The sequence below is a fragment of the Mesoplodon bidens genome (assembly GCF_964165515.1).
Source record: "Mesoplodon bidens genome assembly, chromosome: 14".
Taxonomy (NCBI): Eukaryota; Metazoa; Chordata; class Mammalia; order Artiodactyla; family Ziphiidae; genus Mesoplodon; species Mesoplodon bidens.
The window spans coordinates 70,856,374-70,881,375 of record NC_138170.1 but is presented as its reverse complement, the minus strand read 5'-3'; the positions used below and the strand labels follow the sequence as shown (position 1 = coordinate 70,881,375).

Below are 25,002 nucleotides of genomic sequence, written 5' to 3'. Positions count from 1 at the left end.
TATACCTAGCTATAGTTAACTATATACATATGGTTGGTTTATAGTATTTTATTTTATAGATTTTAAAAATGCAAATCAAAATCCCAAAAAAGATTTGAGCGGGGGGGCGGGGGGGGGGAGAATTAAAACTTATTTGCAACATTATCTGAAAAAAATAATCAAGTAAGAACATCAAGGGGACTTCCCTGGTGGTCCAGTGGCTAAGACTCCACACTCCCAATGCAGGAGGGCTGGGTTCCATCCCTGGTCAGGAACTAGACCTCACATGCCGCAACTAAGAGTTTGCATGCCACAACTAAAAGATCCCACATGCCGCAACTAAAGATCCTGCATGCCTCAACTAAGACCCGACGCAGCCAAATAAATAAATATATTTTTTAATTAAAGAAAAAGAACATCAAGAAAATTTTGGATTAGTGTGCTAGCTCCAATTTCAGAACATTTAAACCTGTTTTAGTAACTAGCACTTCATACACACTTCTTGTTTAATTTTCTTAACAATTCTATGAAATACATAAGTTTCCTCTTACTAAATAGATAAAGAACCCAAGGCTAACAGAGGTTAGGTATAAGATTATACAACTGGGTGTCCATATAACTGCAAAGTCCAGGTTCTAAAACACAAAGTTAAGATGCACCCTACTTTATACTGATACATATTACAGAACAGAATAATAGAATGAAGAATACACCAAAGAAAAGAAACACAGATCAGTGGAAAATAGCAGCCCAGGAAACAAATCATAGTAATTGAAAGAATTTTATATAAGATAATAAGCATAAAAATAAATGGAACAGAGATGAATTATAACACAAATATTGTTTTAAAATAGGGAGGGGGCTTCCCTGGAGGCGCAGTGGTTAAGAATCCGCCTGCCAATGCAGGGGACATGGGTTCGATCCCTGGTCCGGGAAGATCCCACATGCCGCGGAGCAACTAAGCCCGTGTGCCACAACTACTGAGCCTGCGCTCTAGAGCCACAACTACTGAAGCCTGCATGCCAGAACTCCTGAAGCCTGCGTGCCTAGAGCCTGTGCTCCACAACAAGAGAAGCCATCACAATGAGAAGCCCTTGCACCAAAATGAAGAGTAGCCCCTGCTTGCCGCAACTAGAGAAAGCCTGCGCAGAGCAACGAAGACCCAATGCAGCCAAAAAATAAATTACTTAATTAAATAAATAAATCTATTAAAAAAATAGGGAGGATTCAGATCCTCATTTCACAAAACAAAATGAATTCTAACACAGAAACAAAGAAAAACAAAAGATTCATGTATTTTTAATTCATAAAAATCTACGAACTTTTGTTACTCAAAAATTACAATCTGAACCAAACGGCAAACACTCATATGAGACAAATAATTAAATTTGCCATTAACAGGATTGGTTCTTTAATGCATAAAGAGCTTGTATGACAGTATTTTACCAAAAAATACCTTCTTATACAAAGAATATAGACAATTCAAGAAGAAGATAGAAATAAATAACTTCTTAAAAAATGTTCATTCATTTAACAGTTTTAGAATGCTTCCTAGGTTGAATGCCTTGGCCCGTGCTATCCAACAATACCACTGTTATCATAGAGCTCATAACTCAGTGCATTTATTGGAAAAAGGAAGTAAATTACTATATCTCAGTGTGATTAATAAGCAGCACTCTTTAAGTACAGGGTGCTATCAGAGACTCATAAATGGCTTTCCTGAAAAAGTGTTATGAAAGCACAAACCCAACAGATCGAAGGCAGAAAGGATGAATTTCAAGAAATAAAAACAGGATGTACAAAGGACCAGAGGCTAAAAAAAACCTCTTGGCCCTTTGGGGTTGAGGATAGAGTTCATTACAGCCAGCTTCTTTTAAGGTTTTAGGGTAATGTAAAGGTAAAGATACTGGGGTAAGGGAGTGGAAGGGGGAAGGAGAATCAGACTGTGAAGGGCTATGAAGGGTTCTGTAAACCACGTTAAAAGTTGGAATGTACACTGAAGACAATGAGGAAGCATTAAGATGCTTAAGCAGGGTAAGTGACATAAGCAATACACATGTCTTTGGATGACAACTGTAACTCAGCATGTCAGTATAGGAAAGGGTTTTGAAAGAAGGCAAAACAATAGGAAAGATGACCAGTTAGGAGTTTGCTATAATAACCCAGGCATGAGATGTTAATAACAGTATAGACAAGAACAGTGTCAGAGGAGGTAGAAGGAAGAGCTTGGAATTAGACTTACTTAGTAAGAAAAATCCATAGGACTTGGTCATTTACTAGATATAGAAGGGAAGAAAGAGGAAAGAGTTGAGAATGATGTCCAATTCCAGTTGGGACAAACTGAATGGATGGTAGCTCATAGGACTCATGGGAAGAGAAGGAAAGACACAAGTCAGCATATACCAAAAGATCTGTGACACAACAAAGGGTGATAGGCAACTGGACAAAGTTTAAAGCTCAAGAGTGATTGAGAAAGATTTGGTAGTTACTAACAAAGATGAAAAATAATGAAAACAAATGAAAATACTGAGAAACATCATTTATCTGTTAGATTGATAAATATTAGAATACCATTATTAGCAAATAGATGATGGGAAAATTGGTATCCTCATGAATAGTGAGAATGGAAAAAAGTACAATTTTCTGAAATTAAATTTGGCAAGTATGCCAAATATATGCCAAAATGTATATCCAGGGATATTCTGCAATTCATCCCACTCCCAAAGATTCCCTTATTTCTTAGTGTTCTCTACATTTTTTCCCATAGTACTTATCTTCTAACATTTTATCTATCACACTGATTGTTTTATTGTCTGTCTCCATCTAAAATGTAAGCTGAATAAGGGCAGGGATCCTAGTATATTTGGTTCACTGACATATTCCAGTTACCTAGGACAACATCTGGCACATGATGGGCACTTTGACAAAATATCTGTATGAGTGAATGAATATATGAAAGTGCAAACGATTCAAATAAATAAGAAGATATTATTTTCATCTATCTAGTTGGCAAAGATTTTAAAAGATGAACAGTGCTCAGAAATGACAAGGGAATAGAAAAAATAACCCTCTCATACATTAGTGATGAAATGTAAACTGGTACAACCTTTCTGGAAGGCAATTTAACAATCTCTATCAGATTTTGAAATGTATATACACTTTGACACAGCAATCAGTTTTTAAAATCTACCTTAAGGTCTGAATCAGAAAATGTTATAAAGATGTATACTTAGAAAGATGTCTATCACAGCACTGCTTATAAAAGAGGAAAACTAGAAATTTCAATTTTTATCAATAAGGTTATATAAATTATGAAACATCTAAAAAAATACTATGCAGCTATTTTAAAAGAATGACATTAAACATATACTGACATGAAATAACATTCCCAACATAGTGGGGGGGGGGAAGCAAGTTACATTAACAACCCTACAGGAGAGTATAAGTTATATAAGATAATATATGGGTCTGTCTATATGGATAGAGAGAATATGGAAGTGTGGTCACCAAAATGTTAACACATATTACCTTCAGGTGCTTGGGCTTTAATTTTTACTTTCTTCTTTATGCTCTTCTTTTTTACTTGAATTTTCTACAGAGTATATCATCTTTCTAATCAGAAAAAACAAAGCTGTTTTCATTTGGAAAACCTTAAAAAGTTCTGTTTCTAATCCCCTTATGGTAATATACAATAAGAAAGAAAACTTATTTTCCATCATAAGGGTTCTCTACCAGATTGACAGGCCTTAAATAGCTTGACTTCTATTTCATCTTAAATCTAAATAAAAGGTTGAAACACTGTTTTCGGAAACTATTCCCAGAAAAAGAAACCCACCATCAATGCCCAAGCTAGTGCTACTGACACCAGCATTAAAGTCATGCTTTCTACTTGTCCAGAATCTTTTTTGTATTAATCTGGCATGCTAACACATGTTGCTCGAACAAAAAAGCCAAACCAAACCAAATCAACAACAACAAAATACATGTGTAGTCCTCATTAAAGGCGTATGTTCTAAAGTAAATGCTTCTTGGAAAGTGTGAAAAATCATATCATCCAACCTACCCTAAAAAACCCTATCTACCTATTAAGCTCAGAAATCAATTTGGAAACCACATAGTACAAGAGAAAGAATATGATCCCAGGAAACAAACAGTACCAAGTCTGCCCCCTACTAGCAGCATGATCATGGGCAATTTACTTAACTTCTTTGTATCTCAGTTTTCTCATCTATAAAATGATGATACCACAAATGCTAATGACTGTTGAGAGGCCTATATGTATTAACATATATAAAGCCCCAGTTTTATATACCTACCACATGTCTAGTTTGTAATGAGCAACAAATGCTAACTCCTATACCTTCATACTCAAAAGGATAGCAAATGTCACCATTTTTTCTGTGAAGCATTCCTGGACTTCCCTGTGGAAGCTTCTTAGTTCTGCTTTCGTAACACTTTAGCCATATCACAATGTTTGTCACCCCCAAGAACAAGAACTCTTCCAGAGTAAGAACTATGTTATATCTTATTCATACTTTGAGCACCTAGTACAATGCCTGGCACAGGGTAAAAAAAAAAAAAAAAAAAAAAAAAAGGCAGTATGAGTGAATAAATAAAGTAATTTATCAAAACATCTTTAAAAAACAGCACATTCTAGGATATAGCTGTCTCACTATTAAATCAAAGTCAAAGCAATGAACTAGAAAAGCGTATGTAAAAGAGGTTAAAATTAAACCAATTCCTTGAGAAAGGCTAAGCCAACCAAAATAAGCCATACCACTGATATACATTAAATCAGTAACAGAATGTTCTTAATGTAAAATTTAAAAATTGATAGTTTCTTAGCTCCTACTATGTATTTCAATTCAAATAACTAAAATTGTCAAAACAAACAGCACACACGGCACACAGGCTAGCCAGGTGAAAGTCAGAAAAAAATGATTATTTGGTTTTCCCTTAGCCATTAATAAACAGATCTGTAAAATTACTGAAACAGTTTAAGAAAACTTCCCAGAGGGCATAAAAGAAAGGCTCTGGAGTGAAGAAAAAAGTTTCTAATAGAAGAGCTTGCTGTTAAAGAGTAAATTAAAGTAATTTAGTCTCATTTCAAAAACTAAAAAACAAGGAAGGGTTATCAATGCAAATAATCAAATTAACATTTCACCAAAATCTACATGGGAAAAACTTCGATTAAAGACTTAAATTTGTTCAAAATATCTCTAAAGAAAAATTACTTAAAAGTATACACAGGGCTTCCCTAGTGGCGCAGTAGTTGAGAGTCCGCCTGCCGACTCAGGGGACACGGGTTCGTGCCCCGGTCCGGGAAGATCCCACATGCTGCGGAGCGGCTGGGCCCGTGAGCCATGGCTGCTGAGCCTGCGCGTCCGGAGCCTGTGCTCTGCAACGGGAGAGGCCACAACAGTGAGAGGCCCGCGTACCACAAAAAAAAAAAAGTATACACAATCCAGTGTCTTCTAATAAAAGTCCTATTAGACCTACTTGACTGCAGCATTATGGTTCTTTAACTATCATGATAATTATGTAAATGCAAGTGATGACCCTGTTAGTATTTGAAAACTATTTAGTCTCTTAATTTAAAATTACATTCACACTAAAATTGTTTACCCATTGAAGTGCACAGCAAAAGCTGCTTTAATATAGACAAAGGTAAATGTAAATAGAAAAAACATAAAATCTAAATTAGGAAAGTGTAAACTAATGAGGTTTTGGAGAATCAGAAAGTTATTTGTTTAGTTACTGAGCAATTTCTAATTCAAAACCTCTTCAGTACCCTTAGAGTCCTAAATTATCATATGAAACTTATTACAATCAAAATATTCTAGATCATGGTAAATATTTCATTTCTGTCCACTTTAGTTCAAATAAAAAGCAATAAAATTGGGGACATGGGTTTACTTTCTGAAGGCAACCCTTCCTCCTACCCTACTTAAAAAAAAAAAAAATCCCTCAATCATTTTAGGAAAAAATATCTTGAGTTGACCAATAAACTAATTTATTACCACACAAAAACATAGACACAGTAAAGTTTTCCAGAATTTTGTCCAAACAACAGAAAAACAAAGTCTTCCAGGTTACAACCATAAGTAAAAATATACGGTAATTCTAACTATAAAGTAGTAAAAATCACTCTAAATTGAAAGAAATTTCAATATAAATTGAAATCAATGATATAAATTGCTTACATTGTAAAATGAAGGTAAGGTTTATGTACAGCAGCAGCTGATGACTGTTTCTTTGGTGATCCTGAGTGACAACTGGTCTCGAAAATTGATAAAGCATTCTCATCTTCACTATCATCTAAAATCAGAGTTTCTATATCTGTTTTAAAAAAAAAATCACAAAGGTTATGAGGATTAAAAAGTCCTTTAATATTAATGTGCTACCAAAGCTAAGAAAAACTGGTTTAAAAATCAAGTGGCAAAAACTAATAAGATATCCATCAAATAACACAGATTGTCCAAGGAAATTGACAAACTACAGTATTCTGAATAATTTATAAATGGAACCAATGTAGTTCTTTCACCTTTACAGACTACTTAAGTGTTATGAGATGCATTTTGGGAGACTACAAGAACTCTGGAAAAGAAATGGCACTCTCATAAAATACCCACCTACTTACTAAAAATTTCTAAGTTAATTTTGACCAAAACCAGTACATTTAATATAAATAAGATGGTTTAATTAATAGAGTAATTGAAGTATGGCCCAGTTCTTACAAAAGCAACAAGGAACAAATTGACCTTTATTTTTTCACATGGCACACACACACATATTTCAAGGAAAATCTAGTCTTAGTTAAGAAGGGACTCGGGAATTCAGTGGGAAAAAAAACAATCTTAAAAAATGTAGGGCTTCCCTGGTGGCGCAGTGGTTGAGTCCGCCTGCCGATTCAGGGGACACGGGTTCGTGCCCAGGTCCGGGAAGATCCCACATGCCGCGGAGCGGCTAGGCCTGTGAGCCATGGCCGCTGAACCTGTGCGTCCGGAGCCTGTGCTCCGCAACGGGAGAGGCCACAACAGTGAGAGGCCCGCGTACCGCAAAAAAAAAAAAAAAAAAAAAAAGTACTCATTCAAGTAACATTGGGTCTTAAGTTATTGTTCGATGGACTAACGGGAACTAAAATTCCAACTGAAAGTGCCATACTTAAAAATTTATCTGGACTACAACCTAAAGTGTTAATAGTCATAATTCATACATACCTAACAAAAGTGTCAATTCATTCAATAAAAAGCAATGCTACATGTGTAGGAGAAATGGGAGGAAATTAAGATTGACAGAAATCATACCCTTCCCCAAAAAAACAAAGAAAGAAAAGAGGCATGCTTTCTAAAATGAGATACTGAATTGTGCTGGCAGACACAGATTTCAATGGCTTTTTAAAGCCAAGTATTTAACACAACTAATATTGTAAAAGTTAATCAGAAAATAATTGAGGACCCTGTGATTGATAATTTCATATATAAGGAAAGGATGCTTGTCTAAGAAAAACATTAAAGACCAAAACAATCCAGAATAATATATCTAAATAACTAAAAAACAATTATTAATAATCAGAGAAAATTTTGTTTCTTTCCTCCACTGGTATGTGAAGAAAAATAATGAAACTAAAGCATACTTTATACTTATGGGGAAAAAATGGTAAGAAAACACAGATAATAATGCCATAAAAAATTCTCAAATGCAAGTAAAGAAGTTACAATCTCTCAGAAGAGAAGGTAAGATTTTTATGACCTTCTAAAGGTGACACAGTCTTTTAAAAATTAAAAAAATTTGGGAAAAGATATATATCCTCAGTTTTGAAAATCAGAGATAAGAAATGTACAATTCATGGCAGAGTAGCTGGCTCATACGTATTATTTGTTCTCCTCCTCATTTGACAAATTTAAGAAATCAAGTAATCGATGTGATATTTCATGAGAATCTACCCTAAAAAAAAGTTTCTGAAAAATATATGTATGACGAGCAAAATTCATTGAATATCGATGATTTTTACTATATATAACAGTTTTACCATTAACATAATTCATTGGACAATTTTTTATACAGTGCAGACTACATGTTAAACAAAGAAAATTAGGAGAATTTTTTTAAATTACTGTCTCTTCTAAGTTCATGGGCTTTTACTTTGATTAGCACAGGAACCTAGAGCTTTCCTGTACATAAGTAACATTTTTAAGAGTAGCTTTCTGTTTTTATCTCAAATCCAAACTACAATCTTGAGGCCAGAACTCAAGACCTTCTATCATCAGGTTCTAATTTACTGCCCTACTAGTAATTTACACTCCATTAGCACAGCACACTGCAGAGTGCTGTGCCAATAACAATAGTATGATGAGTTGAATCCAGAGGGACATTATAGCAACATGGTTAAGAGCATGGGCTCTGGAGTCAGGCTCCCTGGGTTTGAGCAAGACCTAGAACTTACTGAGTGACCCTATATAAGTGAACATCTTCATTTTTGATAGAGTAAGAGTACCTACCCCCAGGATTGTTATGAGGATTAATAAATGACAATTTATGTAAGGGCTTTATAATAATAAAAGAAATGTAAGCCAATACTATCATAGCTAACTTTTCTAAAGATGGCAACACTCCTACATTAAGATAATCAGAATGTCCCAAGAGTGAACAAACAGAACAAACATCCATTCATTCTTTTTATGGACAATGACTAGGCAACTACTGTATGCTAGACAATATGCTAGGCCTAGAATAAACAGTGGCCAATGAAATGGATACATTTCCTATATTCATGGCAAATACAAAAGAGTAACAACATAAATAACCTTATAAGAAAACTCAGAATTTATTTACTTATGCCTGTACTTGTTTCATTTTAACAATACGAAAAGGTAATTTATACTACCTTCTTTCTTGTCACTCTGGCTAATTTCAGCATGAGGAAACACTTTTTGCAAGACTGCTAGGATGTTGTTGAAGCTTCTTTCCAGCAGTGGTCTTATGATGGGGGATAGTGCATGTCCCGAAGACATGACGGCGCGCTGGGAAGCAGGCACAATATTCTGCATTGCGTGGTAAAAATCTTGGGCGTTGAGCACTATTGAGGAAACATCTAGCTGCAGCTTATGACTGCTAGCATAGATCTGGGGATAACGCCTCCGCAGCGCAATCAGGGCAGCTTCAGTGCACAGGGCCTTGATATCAGCTCCGCAATAGCCTAATGCACAAAAGGAAAAGGATAACAAAGGTAAGTCCATTTTTCCAAGTATCAACTCTATTTTGCAAATATGCACATCTTTATCTAAAATAAAATACTAAATCAATCATGTGCAATTTCACTAGCAAAATGAAAAATGACCATTTAACGTCACCTAATAGATATGGGAACAGATGAATATGTATAACTGATTCACTTTGTTATAAAGCAGAAACTAACACACCATTGTAAAGCAATTATACTCCAATAAAGTTGTAAAAATAAATAAATTAATTAATTAAATAAAGTCACCTAATAAAACTGTTTACTCATTAAGACTAAAAATGTTTTGAATATTTTAATTAACAAACACATGAACTAATGATATTAAAAGAAAACAAGTCATATATTTTGTGCCAAAACCACTGATTATAATGTATATCTTTCTTCAGGAAAGGTTTAAAAAAATAGTTTTATATCAATCCTTCATCAATATTTCCAATCATTAGTTTAGTCCTCATGACATTAGTTTTCTACAAATTTTCCTAATATTACTAATTTCCAAATACATATAATGGAGCAGTACAAAGTAGTATACATAAGCGGAAACTTCAAAATCAGAGCTATTCTACTACTAACTCTGAGTGCAACCCACAAGCAGGTTAATATCTTATTACCCCCAAAACTATACTTTAAAGTTATGATCATCTCTGATAGTTCCAAAGGTATTACAGGGAATGAGAATCCATTAAATTTCTATATTATCTTCCTTTTTATATATATATTTAGTTTAAAATGATTGATAACCTAGTTCAAAGGGCTACAGAGATATGAGGTATCATCCATTACCCATATTTAACTGATCATGTAGTTAAACAACAGATCAAGCCACCAGTGCTCTGAAATCATTTCATTCATTTGAGCGACAAATACACAGAAAAACATATGAACTGTTAGGTCTTTACCACAAATGGGAAGAAAACCTCAAACTAGTCATGGTGTTTTTTTATACTGACAATTAAACCTGCATTTGGCCACCTTTATCAGTTATGCCAGCAGCGGGAACCACCTGAACTAGTTACAGAACATTAGTCCCTAAGCTCTTCAAAGAGTGGTATCAGATTTATTTATCTTTTTATATCTCACAATGACCTTGTAGAACACTTAAATACTGAAATTTAAATGGTGATTACAAAGGAAAACTACGAGCAGAGAAGAAATAGTACCAGACTAACTGGCAGAAAAAGAACATTAAGGAACAAAACCATATAAATCAAACTGACTCACACATCTATAATAAATTCTATCCCTATATCCCTCAGTAGGGCAAATGATCATGTTAAACAAGCCCTACACATAACAGAAAACTCCTCACCCTGCTCTCCTTTTTCCACAGCACTTACCACCTTATCATTTACCTATTATGTTTACTGTCTGCGCTCCCCAACTAGAATGTGACCTCTGTAAGAATAGGGGTATTTGTTTGTTTTGTTCGCTAAATGTATCTCAACTACCAAGAACGATGCCTGGCCTGGCATTCAGTAGATATCCAAAAAATATTTCTTGAGTGAAAGAATGAATGAAAAAAGAAAAGAGTAACTCCAAGGTTATAGTTTGGTAACATAAAACTATTAGGTTACCATGTATTACAAAAAAGAGGGGGATGAATCATATCTATTAGGCTTTTCTTTTTCTAAGAAATCTAAATTCTTTTATTATTCAACCAACTTACTCACTGTAACTAAAAATTTCAATGAAAATTATGAAGTACTATATTCATAAACATTTATTCAGAGGTAGGGGAAAACTTAATATGACCTATGAGAATTTAATTCAGAAAACTATAAGCAGATTAAGCATTAACACTGTCCCATGACAGCAATCAATCTCCCAAATAATTCTTCAGAATAACCAAGTTTACCATGTCTCTCATTTTATTTTCTATTTCTCAATGAATGAACCTGACAAAAAGTCTTTTCCTGTTCTATACATATCTGTTACATTAGTTCAACAAAATAACTGTAGAACACCAGCTCAGTTATAAACAGTTAACTAAATAATCCATTTCAGAGGAAGTAAAGAATAAACTACTGTCTTCAAAAAAATATAAACCACATTTCTTTTCCCTCTTTAAAAGTATATACACTTATGGGCTTCCCTGGTGGCGCAGTGGTTGAGAGTCCACCTGCCGATGCAGGGGACATGGGTTCGTGCCCTGGTCCGGGAAGATCCCACATGCCGTGGAGCGGCTGGGCCCGTGAGCCATGGCCGCTGAGCCTGCGCGTCCGGAGCCTGTGCTCCGCAACGAGAGAGGCCACAACAGTGAGAGGCCCGCGTACCCCCGCCCAAAAAAAAAAAAAAAGTATATACACTTAGTGAACATACTATATGACCCTATTTTTAAGTGCAAAAACCTAAATTAAAAAAGAGAAAACATTCAAAAACAATGCAGAACAGAAAAAAGCCACTAAAAGGTATTTTATGTAGTAAATGTTGCCCATAACATTTATGTTTGACATAATAATATAAATGGCAATGTATTGTTCATTTTTTCTTAATTTATTAAAGATAATTTTAAAGCTTATCAACAATAATAGATTCCACTTGAAGAAGTAAACTTTCTTCACTGAGTCAAATAGATGTTTTGTATATTGACACATTTTATTAACAATATCAAAAAATCACATTTGTTAATATCATCACCAATCCATCGCTAAAATCTTTTAAGTGCTGGCAAGCTGTCAGCTCACAATTACAAATCTAAGTCATAGAATGCCCTTTGAGAACTGCTGTGTGGCTCATAATCTCTTTTTTGTTTTTAAAAAAATCCTAATTTTTGCTTGAAAGTTTGAATTTCATCATTAGTTATAAACTAATCCTTGAAAAAAATAAAGTAGTAAATTTTCTCATGGATTATCATAACCAACAGACTATAAATGATAGGATTTATCTTCTTTACATTTGTTTGTGAATGAGAATTACTAGTTTATATCTGTGGTTGTCAACCTTGACTAGTCATCTGAATAAACAATGAAAATGAATCAAAAATAGATTCCCAACAAACTTAGTGAATCAGAATCACTAAGTGGTGGTTTAATATCATAAATGTGTATTTTGAGAAAACTTTACAAGTGATACTGATACACACAAAGAATTGAGAACTACTGAATTAATAATACACTTTCCTTACTAGACTCTAAAACAGAATTAAAGGTACATCATAGCCATGGCTAAATAGGCTATATTAAGGGTGACCACATGTCCTGGTTTAGGCCATTTGCCTTGTCATAATTAACAGCGTATTTTTTCACTCTCAAAAGGGTCCCGGTTTAGAAAAATAGACGCTATGACTATTCTAGAAATACTGAAATACAGCCTTTTGAGAGTTAAAAGTTGATGTTAAATATCAATATCCCTTCCATAAGAATTCCATAACTATACTAGTTCTGCCATTACAACTCTAATAGTCTGATGAACACACATAGCTAGATACCAAAGAAAATGCATTCCTGAATATTGCTATTAAGATGGAAATTTGTCTGAAAGAATGAAAATACAAGCTATTCAAAGAGGTTATAAACTAGAGAAAGGTAATAAAATTTTATGAAGTTACTTTTTAAGTAAAATACCAAACAATGAAGGTCCACAAGCTAAGATGCCACATTGACAGATACCCTTTCATTGTTTTGGCCCTCTTAGTGAAAATGAATAGAGAAATATGATTAGATTGAAGTTCTTCATTAACCTTAAGCTCCTACTATTTGTGCACATGTTCTGGATACCAAATTATTTGAAGACTACTAAAAATCACACCTATTATGCATGTAAACCTCCAAGTACTTGGGAATTCATTTCAAGGTAAAAGTTACCAAATCCATAACCTCTAATAACAGGTCAACTATCTTTGCAGTCGTTCATTAAGACTGCATACTCTTTTGTTAGGCATAAATTTCATTCAACTGAACCCATACATGTTAAAACATCTTTGGGATACATAAGTGCTAAGCTCATAATGAATTAAAAATTTATTGCTATTCTGTTTCTGTTTGAAGACCTGCATTTTTTTTTAAGTGAACTGGTTTCTTAAATGAAATAAATGTCATAATCAAAATCAGAAGTCAGTTAATTATAAAGGATTTTTATGTCACTCTCCAGGAAGAAAATAGAGTATATATAAGCAGATTCTAAACCAGCAATGCCACCCCCCAAAAAAAGGCAAGAGAAATTTTTCAGTCCTATAAAAAAGTATGTCTTAAATTTTTTTTAACTTAAGAAACTGACTAAAAGCTAAAATAAATAACTTGGTAAAATGAGGAGGAGTGGCCTTTCGAAATGAAAAAGGAAACTGAGAGTCTAATATTTAAGATGAAGAATTAGAGTATATAATATTTCAGATGGTAGATAGGGTAAAAAAGTAATTTTAAAATTACTCTTAGGGAATTTCCAAAATTATTTGAAGACTTCTGCTTATTTCAGTTAAGGATCATTCTGTGACAAATTCACAGATGAATCTACAAATATTTCCCATTCTGATCTGTACTCTAACACAATAATATCATAAAAGTAACAGGAAATAAAAGGGGTCAAATTTTAAAAAGGGCAAAGACTGGATTTTGTACCAAATACCACCCTCTCCCATAAAGCAGCACAAGGCTTTGCAAAGGTCAAGCCAAATTTACATGAAGTGGGTTTGGCGCATGCTCTCTTATACCAGGCAAAGCTTAAACTGGAGTAGTGCTGGAGAGATTTACGTTTTCTCCTCACCAGAAGATGTCGAGGTCTTTGTGGTTCAAAAGCTGAGGTATGCTGCTTCGGAGATGGAGGTCCCTGTGGATGAAGAGGATAATTCGGATGTAGCTAACTGAATGGACTAATGTTCTATTTAAGTTTTAATTATTTGATGGTGGACCACAATGATTTTTTAACTACGTTGTTCTTTTTGGTTTTGGTAACTTTAAAGTTTTCCCAAGTAGACTGCTGATTGTTAGTGGACTTATTAGGGGGACTTCTTCATAATGCTTAAAAAAAGTTCATGGAGAGATTTTTTAATTTATATTTTTGAGAGAATGAGAGGAAAATAGACAAAAGACAGAAAAAGAATGAAGGAAAAATACCTGCGTGTATATTCAGCTGCTTAATACCACATTCATTTTTATTTCAGACCTAATTAGAGCCAAAACCCTGAATTCTAAAACCTCTGAATTCCATCTCCTATGTATGATCATGTATGTACATAAAACACTCTCACCATATCCTTTTAGGACAGTAGTGTTTGTTCACTCTGTAGGAGATCTTCTACTTTGTGAATAACTTAACATTAAGTTGAAGAGTTTTACATTTGGGGAAATACTAGCAGATGTCATTAAGTATTTTCTTTGAAGACTCCTCTCACTCAACTTCTTTCTAAACCACCAGCATGAGGATGAGTCCATCATGTAATCTGTGAAGTAAAAGACTACAGTCCTGCCCTGTACATGGACCTTCACCTCTCGTTTAAGCTTATTTTTCTTAGTAAAACTTCTGAAAGGGGACAATTCCTAAAAGGAGACACTGTAGTAATACTGGAAATCCAGCACTCAATGAAAGGCATATGACCACTGAGCTTTGATAATCAAAACACCTAATGGCAGCTAAAATTCTAATTTAGAAGTGTTCAAACTTCAAGTGAAATGCTTACATTTAAAGGCAAAGCCAACTACTGCACAAAAACACAACTATACTCATTCACATTCCAAACATAAGGGGAAAGGGAGGCTGATCAGAACAAACAATGACAATCAAAAAATTCAAACAGTAGCACTCACCAACACATTTTTCAGCCAATTCACCTAAAAAAGCATCTGACAATTTTGGATTCCAGTCCCTGGTATGGATCTGTAAAATGTGTTTTCTTGCCTAAGAAGAAAAGCACAGATAAATAAAATCTTGCCTAAGGAAAAAAGTACAAATAAATAAAATATCATCAACCCCAAAATGTGTTAGATGGAACAAATTTATCAACTAACCATATCCCAGAAAAGCAACTGTTTATTTTAAAAGAAACATAAACAGCTTGGCATCCACATCAACTCTGATTCCCATAATAACCCTGTGAGCTATGTAGCAGAGATCTTTGTTTCACAAACTAAGATAATTAACATCCTGAGAAGTAAAGGAACTTGACTAGCGGCACATATGACTACGTGACTGATATAGGACTAGAACTCAAAACTAAATTTCACTTTCCTCCATGTCATTTTAACCATTTGAAAACATGTAAACAAAAAAACTTTAATGTGTTATAATAATCATAACTTTTAAACAAACCTTATATTTAGATTTCACAGGCCTTTTGGTTCTAATATGCATAAAGTGTCATTAAAGTTTTAAGTTGAAGAAGTTTTCAAGTAAGTAAAGAAATATAATAAACATTATCATCTTGTTAAGTTACTTAATGCTTTCACATTTAATACATAACAAGGTAATCTCCATAAATATTAATTGAATTCACTGTAAAACAAAGGTTTAAACAATTTTACCTTGATTTTTATCTTTCAAAATAGCATTCTTTACCTTAAATCTAACTGTATAGCACAATCAAAATTTTAACATCTTGGTTCCAAATTAAATGAAATTTCTTTTTCTCCCACAGTAAAAAAGAAACACTGAAGTATGAGTCCATAATCACCTGAAAAGTCACATCAGAATTTTTTTTTCACATTTGCCTTCTTTCAAGGGAAAGACAATGCTTTCTAAAATTGAGTATACTTGTTTCCTCAACACTGCTACTTGAGTTTCTTGAGACTATGAAAAGGCAAATTATAACCAAGATGATAATATTATTGCCTTGGTGAGGAATTTGGGGTCTAGCACAAAAACAAAAAGAACTTGAAAGTTGTCAAGATAAACCTTGCTCAAAAAGTTGACAAAATCTGGAATCAATAGCTATTGCTTCAATTCCAAGTTCTAAGTTAGGCGTTCAGCTACCAAAAATAAATCAATGATGTAACAAATATTTTCTTTCGACTTGAAATATATGCCTGAACAGATACTAAAAAAATATAAAATCAAGGCCCCCAAAAAATATAATTCTGAGAGCTTATATAGTCTAGAAGATGACATTAAGAATCTATATAGACTTCATTAGCAGAAGGGGCGCCACTCATTCAAGACCCTTAGAGAATCAGAAACACGGCAAAAAAAAAAAAAAAAATCTAAGCTGGAAGATATCTCAAAAAAGATCTATCTGTATCCCTTCATTTTACAAAATAAGTAAAGATTTAGAGGAAATGAAATTAATTACCTAAAGTCAAAAGTTATTGTCAGGTCTCTGAGACATTTAAGTGCCTTTCTCTTTTTCTATATAAAGAGTCCCCTTTCTTTATCATAAAAACAAGAAATAGAAGAAATTATTTAAATCAAGAAATGTTTCATTACAATTTACTCTATATGGCACACAGAAAAGTAAATCATATGGTTTCTCCTAATAGAAAGTAGCTTCCTCTATTATTAAGAGTCAAAAGCAAACTCAGGTCACTCATTCTTTAGGATTCATGAATATACATATAACATTTATAACAATAATCATACTGCTGCTGATGATAAACAAAAGAAATAAAGCATTACTGCATAAAGAAGGTACGTGCTATTTTATGGTAATAAAGAGTTAACAAAATTATTAAAATTTGGCACCAAGACTTACTTTTAGTTTTTTTGTTGTTTGTTTTTTACTTTCACTTGCTCAAATAGCAAGAGTCATGATATTCCACTTCCCAAACTGCATGCTAATATTAGACACTGACTGGTATCAATTTAAATTAACAACCCAAAATGGAGCCTTATGACTGCCCTTAACCCTTCTCTATTCTATTCATGAGGCTATCTTCCAGCAGACTACTTCATAGCTTCCCTGTCTTCATGCTCAGCCTCTCGTTCAGAACTTGCTTCCTAATCCACTGAGAAAACTGAAGCAATCAGAAGAAAACTTCCAAAGATACCCCATACCAACTCTGTCCACCTGTCAGCATGTGTAACCGCAATATTCTGTCTTCTGCCTATTATAACAGATGAACTATCAAATTCCTAACTATAGTGATTCTCGGGACTTCCCTGGTGGTCCAGGTCTAAGACTCCACGCTCCCAGGGCAGGGGACCCAGGTTTGATCCCTGGTCAGGGAACTAGATCCCACATGCCGCAACTAAGACCCAGCACAGACACATAAATAAATAAATAAATTTAAAATAAAAAATAAAGTCATTCTCATCACTCATATATTAAATCCAATCCCCCTTCTCGCCTATCAAGGCAAGAAGATAATTCTCCTTTCTCAATTTCATCACCAAAACTTCCTTCCCTACTGGATATTTCTCCTATCTTAAAAATAACAAAACACCTTCTCTTGTCCCCAATTTGCTCAACATCTCACCTCAATCCTTTGCTTCTTATTACAGCAAAACACTTTGAAAAATTTATCTCCATTCACTGTCTCCAATTCCTTCCCTTCCATTCTCTTAAACTAACCATATTCAAGTCAAGTTTTTTGCACCCACCACTAATTGAAATTGTTCCCATCAGGTTTCACCAATGACCTACATAATGCTAAATAAATCGCCAATCTTCTGTCATGTGACTTAATTTAGCAACATCTGACACAGTTAATTATACCTTCCCCATTGATACAGTTTCTTCACTTGGCTTCCAGAATCCCACTCTCCTAGTTTTCCTCTTATCTTACTGACTGCTTCTTAAGACAGAGGAATTGTATCATCTAGTCTCATGACCTTAAATATTACCTAAGGAAAAAAAGGTGAACAGCCAGTCTAGTTTTTTTCCACAGACCCAGGCCAAGAAAAATGATCTTAGGTTTAGGTCTCAAGCACTGTTTTCTTGAAACTTAGAAAGTTAAAATTAACATGGAAAACTATGTTCAAGATCCATACTTATACAATATAGTAAGCCACAGAACATTTCCATCATCACAGAAAATTCAACTGGACAGTACTGTTCTAGACCTCGTTTACTGTTAAATCTCTGATTTGTGTGGACTATATCTGAATTGTGAGGACTATGGTTGGCATATGGACTTTGAGGCCTACATGACTAGGACAATAGAGAAGATAATTGGAAAATCAAGGTAATGGCTTTCCTGTGCTGAAATGAACACTGGCTGTGTCTCTTAGAGCTAATAAGCACATTCCCCATCTACTGGTAGAGCCTAAAAGATGTGCTTGAACTGTTGTAAGATGTCCCAAATGAGATAGCTGATGCTTCCCCATGCTGAAGTAGACTACTTCAGTCTTGTCTCCTATAACTAAGCATACCTCTATGCACTGGTACAGCCCTAGAAGCTCACTTGGGTAACAAAAATGATGCTGTATACACTATGTTTCCTATCCTGACAAAGCTAAATAAACTTGGTGCCAAAAAAAAGCCTATAAGTTGGATCGTCAATCCAAAACTGAGACAGATATAGTGGCTGTTCAGACTGTCGAACTGAGGTAGAGACTGGTCTACACAGACTGCTCTATACAGCAGAGCCATTGCCTTCATTTCCCTATAGTCTACTGTACTGTACTAATCACTAAGCTTCTCACATCTATGTACATAAACAAGGCATTTTACAGAGATACAAAATCAAAACCATATAACAGCAAGTGCTCGAGTGTGCGTGTGTGTGTATAAATATATATATTCATATGTAGTATCTTCTCTGCTCTCTTTTGGTTATATTTATATAGGTATGTGTTATAAAGGTTCTAATTAGGCTTGATATGTTTAATACATGCAAAGCATTGTCAAATACAGAATCTTCCCTGAATATGTCCCTCTCTCTCAAATATAAATGTGCAGTGAAGATGACAGTCAATGATTAAACTGGTCAGACTAACCAAAAAATTGCCAAGTAAAAATAGGAAAAAAGAACTTTGTATAACATATTAAATAACATTTTACATAGTCAATGACTACACATTGCCCTGTTTTAATTATGTTCTTATTTTTTCTATTATGTTCTTTTTAAAACTACACTATAATGAATAGCATTTGCTGCTTTTAATGAAATAAGATGTCATAGCTCTTTCTATGAGAATTTGCATATTGGGCTCTTATTCATAAAGCCACCATTACTCTAAAAACGTTATTTTTATGGGAACAAAGCTACTTTGGTGAACAAGAGACATATAACCTGTCATACAAGATAATTAATACAATGTGGAGAACTAAAGAAAAAAGTAAGCATCTATAATAACCTAAAAATCATACCCTTATTTCCTAAAAATCATAAACCTTCTGATAACTGTTAACAAAATGATTAAATTATTCAATAATTACAAGAATTTTTCAAGTAGTAACTAAGATATCCAACAAGCACAAAATTTTGAAAATGACAACTCGTAAAATACCACTTTCAAAGTATATGTATACATATATATATATTTCATAATTGAGTCACAAATAAATCTTAATATATCAAAAACTCTTACCTTTTGATCAGGAAGGTTGAAAAGAAATTCTCTGTCAAAACGGCCAGGTCTCCTGAGAGCAGGATCTATAGAATCAAGTCTATTTGTAGCACCAATAACAACAATTTCGCCCCTATTGTCTAATCCATCCATAAGAGCAAGGAGGGTTGATACTATAGAGCTGTAACAAAATTTTCAGACAAAATTTTAAATTTTAAAAAGGGAAGAAAGAAAAAGTTGCAAAAATTGCTGCTTATACTAACTTTTATCAGTCTTAAAGACTAAAAAAATGGATTTTTATATCCATGTTCACAAGTAAAACTAAGTTCCATTTAACTTTCTCTTATCACTCTAAACAGGTTTAAGTCTTCTGCAGATATAACTGACATACAATACACTGAATATATTTAAAGTATACAAATTGCTAAGTTTTGAAGTATGTGAAACTATCACCAAAATGAAAAAAAGTAATATCCATCATGCTCCTCCTCATGCCCTTCAAAATCCATTCCCCACTGCTCTTCTTTGACCCAATCCCCTGGCAACCACTGATCTGAGTTCTGTCACTATAGATTAGCTTCCATTACCTAAAATTTTATATACATGGGATCACACAATAAGTACTTTTTTTTTCTGGATTCTTTCCCTCAGCATGATTATTTTGAAATTCACCACATTGTTGGTTTAACAATAGTTTATTCCTTTTCATTGCTAAGCAATATTCCATTTTATGGATGGATCCCAATTTGTTGATTCACATGTTGATGGACATTTAGACTGTTTCCAGTTTTTGGCTATTACCAAAAAAGCTGTGAACATTCATACAGGTTATGAAGATGTTCCCATAGGATTTTTCCTAAAAGTTTTATACTTTTACCTCTTAAGCTTAGGCCTTCATCCTCTTAACCTTTAATGTTTACAGAATGTAAAATAACATCATATTTTGTATTCCTAAATATTGCTTTATCAGTGTCTTTTTTTTATCATGGCCAATTGTGCAACAGGTTGGTCAATTTTATTTTTTTCAAAGAAGTGACTTTCTAATTTCCTGATTTCTGCATATCTCTGTTTGCAGTTCATATATAGTTAGCTATAATTTTTTTTTTTACTAATACCATAGATTACTTAGAGTTAGGACAATAGTTCTTGATAAAAAAACATAAAATTCTCTGCTTATCTTTTTGTCATTTTCTTATATTTTATATATTACTAAACTTTGGAAATTAGCTGCGATTTAAGGCACAATATATGGTCAATTTTTATAAATGCTGTGTTTGTTTGAAAACAGTGTTCATTCTATATTTGCCTTAGATAAGTATGCCCACAAGATCAGATTAATATAGTTGTTCAAATAATCTGTAGAGAATTTATTTTATTCTCATTTGTCTATTAATTACTGAGAGGTACATGAGATCTCTCACAATGATTATCAATTTGACTCTTTGCAGTTCTGTCAATTTTTGTTTTATACAGTTTGAAATGTAGTAATTAGGGAATTATAAATTTTAAACTATTACATCTTTTAATAAATTGAAGATTTTATCATTGTAAATTGATCCTCTTTTTATGTATAATAATGCTTTCTGTCAGTCTCTTTTGTCTAATATAGCAACAGTAGCTTTCTGTTAGTATTTACTTGATACACTTTTATACCATTTTATGAATTTGACTATTTTGGACATTTTACATAAATGAAACAGTACAATATGTGATCTTTTGTGTCTGGTTTTGTTTCCACTAGCATAAAGTATGTGAGGTTCACCAGTGTTACATATATAATGTAGCATGTGTCAGAATTTCATTCCTTTTTGAGGCTGAATGATATTCTACCATGTGGATATACCACATTTTATTTAACCATTCATCAGCTAATGGACATTTGGGTTATTTCCATGTTATGGCTATTATGAATAACACTGCTGTGAATATTTGTGACTAAGCTTTTGCATCCCTTTTCCCCACCATTTGGAACCTCTCTTATATGTATCCTTATATGTATTGATAGTTACAGTTTCACAAGTAAATACATGTTAAAATTACCAAGTGTACTCTTTAAGTGTATCAATGAGTATATATAGTATTCTGTATCAATTATACCTCAATAAAAGAGCTTTAAAAAAATCAGTAGTAGGGGGCTTCCCTGGTGGCGCAGTGGTTGAGAGTTCGCCTGCCAATGCAGGGGACACGGGTTCGCGCCCCGGTCCGGGAAGATCCCACATGCCACGGAACGGCTGGGCCCGTGAGCCATGGCCACTGAGCCTGTGCGTCCGGAGCCTGTGCTTCGCAACGGGAGAGGCCACAACAGTGAGAGGCCCGCATACCGCAAAAAAAAAAAAAAAAATCAGTAGTAGGGCTTCCCTGGTGGTACAGTGGATAAGAATCTGCCTGCCAATGCAGGGAACACAGGTTCGATCCCTGGTCTGGGAAGATCCCACATGCCAGGGAGCAGCTAAGCCCATGCACCACAACTACTGAGCCTGTGCTCTAGAGCCCGCAAGCCGCAACTACTGAAGACTGCACGCCTAGAGCTCGTCCTCCGCAACAAGAGAAGCCACCGCAACGAGAAGCCCGCGCAGCGCAACGAAGAGTAGCCCCCGCTCACCCTAACGAGAGAAAGCCTGCACGCAGCAACAAAGACCCAACGCAGCCAAAAATAAAAATAAATTAACTAATTAAAAAAAAATCAGTAGTAAGATAAAAAGGAGTTTCTAAAATATTATCTCCAAATATTCTCTTTAGAAAATCAAGAAATGAAAAACATGAACAGAAAACACACACAAATAGAAAACAAACATGAAATGGTATTTCCCAATTCATTTGTGTCAATGATTACATAAACGTTGATGGAGTAAACTTTCAAATTAAAATGAAGAGATTGTTCAGTTAGGAAAACAAGACCCAACTATGTATTATCCACAAAAGTAATACTCTAAATATTAAGACACTGAAAGGTAGGTAGTAAGTTAATGGAAAAAAAATGTACCAAGCAAAAAACATCAGAAGTCTAGATTAGCTTAATCATTATCTAATCATTAGATAATCATTTCATTAGATTCTAATGAAAATAGATTTCAAAACAAGAAGTAATAACAAAGATAAAGAGGGGCATTTCATAATAAGAAGGCAACTTCAAAATAAAGACATCCAAAATAATAAATGTGTTTGCACCCAAAACAAAACTTCAAAATAAATGAAACTGGCAGAATTAAAGAGAAAATTCTACAATCATAGTTGGACATTTTACCACATCTCTCTAATGTTCATAAAATAACTAGACAAAAAAACAGTAAAAACACAAAAGATCCTGCATAACATTATTATAACCCTGTCTTACTTGATATATCTAGAGAATATTATACCACAAACAGCAGAATACAAATTCACAACACAGACAATACCTGGGACATAAAGAAAACTGCAGTGAATTTAAAATGACTTTAAGAGTTATCGTTTCTGACCACAATAAAATTAAATTAGAGAAACTAATACAGTGTTTTATGTTAATTATACCTCAATTAAAAATTAAATTAGAGGGCTTCCCGGGTGGCGCAGTGGTTGAGAGTCTGCCTGCTAATGCAGGGGACACGGGTTCGAGCCCTGGTCTGGGAGGATCCCACATGCCACGGAGCAACTAGGCCCGTGAGCCACAACTACTGAGCCTGCGCGTCTGGAGCCTGTGCTCCGCAACAAGAGAGGCCACGATGGTGAGAGGCCCGCGCACCGCGATGAAGAATGGCCCCCGCTTGCCACAGCTAGAGAAAGCCCTCGCACAGAAACGAAGACCCAACACAGCAAAAATAAAATAAATAAAATTAAAAAAAAAAAAAAGTACATAACTTTCTAAAAAAAAAAAAAAAAAAAAAAAAATTAAATTAGAAACAATAAGATAAAAAACACAACTTGTACACTAAACAACACACTTCTAAATATTCATTGTGTCAAAGAAGAAATGACAAGAGGAATTGGAAATTATTTTGAACTATAGGCCACTGATTATATAAGAGGTCAAAAACTGGGATGCAGCTAAAGCAGTGCTTAAAAAGAAATTTATAGCTTTCAATGCCTATATTAGAAAAGAAAAAAAGTTTCAATCAAAGTCTAAAATTCCATCTGAATCATCTAGAAAAAGAGAAACCTAAAGCAAACAGAAGAAACAAAAAGCCAAGAAAAGTCACAATGCATATTGCTAAATGCATATTGCTAAATGAAAGAAGCTAACCTGAAAGATTACATGCTGGATGATTACAACTACATAGCATTACGGAAAGGGCGAGGGTAGATAGTAAAAAATCATTAGTGCCAGGGACTGAGGGGGTGGGGTGGGGAGGGAAAGGAGGGATGAGTTGGTAGAGCACAGAGGATTTTTAGGACAATGAAAATACTCCGTATGATACCATAATGACATATGCATGTTATTATACATTTGTCCAAACTCATAAAATGCAAAACACCCAGAGTGACTACAGACTTTGTATGATTATGATGTGTCAATGTAGGTTCCTCAATTGTAATAAATGTACCCTCTCTGATGAAAGATGTTGATAATGAGGGAGGCTGTGCATCAGTGCGGGCACAGCGTAAATGGAATAATCTCTGTACCTTCCTCTCAATTATGCCGTAAACCTAAAACTGCTCTTTAAAAAAGATTTTTTTAAAAATTACAAAGAACAAGGTTGGGGACTTATACTAATAAGACTCTATAAATCTCTCAAGTAATTAAGTCAATGATATAAGGATAAACCTAAGGATCAACGGAACCAACAACATTATAAAGCAATTATACTCCAATAAAGATGTTAAAAAAAAAAAAAAGGAGTTTGGGATTAGCAGATACAAACTACTATATATAAAATAGATAAACAACAAGGTCCTACTGCATAGCACAGGGAACTATAGTCAATATCTTATAATAAACTATAATGGAAAAGAATATATATATGTATAACTGAATCACTTTGCTATACACCAGAAACACAACATTGTAAATTAACTATACTTCAATAAAAAATAAAAAAGTTATTTTAAAAACTTGTCAGAAAAAAAAAAAATCATGAATACGAGCAGGGATGTAGATATAAGGCTATTCATTGCAGCAAAGCCTGAAGACTGAAAAACAGAAACAATCTACGTATCTAACATTAGAATATTATTTAAAGGTTTATTCTTCCATAAAATGAGACAGAATATAGTCAATCAATTTATTGTAGATTAATGTTTAATAACATGACAATTGTTTACAATAATTACAAATACAGTATGTTACAAAGCAGAATTTACAGTTTGATCTAATTTTGATTAAAGAGTAATGTAACACAATGTTAGAGTGATTATTTCTGTGTGCTAGTTTTACTTAAATTTTCCATATTGTCTTACTTTGCTTATTTTTTAAAATGTTCAACTTATGA

At 33.9% G+C, this 25,002-nt stretch overlaps 1 protein-coding gene across 4 annotated transcripts in view; it reads right to left on the bottom strand.

Annotated features, from left to right (window-relative positions):
• ATAD2B (ATPase family AAA domain containing 2B) overlaps positions 1-25,002 on the bottom strand; it is a 166,398-nt gene that overhangs the window by 68,574 nt on the left and 72,822 nt on the right. For all 4 annotated transcript variants that reach the window (XM_081254850.1, XM_081254848.1, XM_081254849.1 and 1 more), the window contains exons 14-17: positions 19,619-19,778; positions 14,962-15,052; positions 8,867-9,178; positions 6,183-6,318 (exon numbers count right to left, since the gene is read on the bottom strand). In XM_081254850.1, coding sequence (XP_081110976.1) covers positions 6,183-6,318; positions 8,867-9,178; positions 14,962-15,052; positions 19,619-19,778 — 699 coding nt within the window. The remainder of the gene's footprint in view (positions 1-6,182; positions 6,319-8,866; positions 9,179-14,961; positions 15,053-19,618; positions 19,779-25,002) is intronic.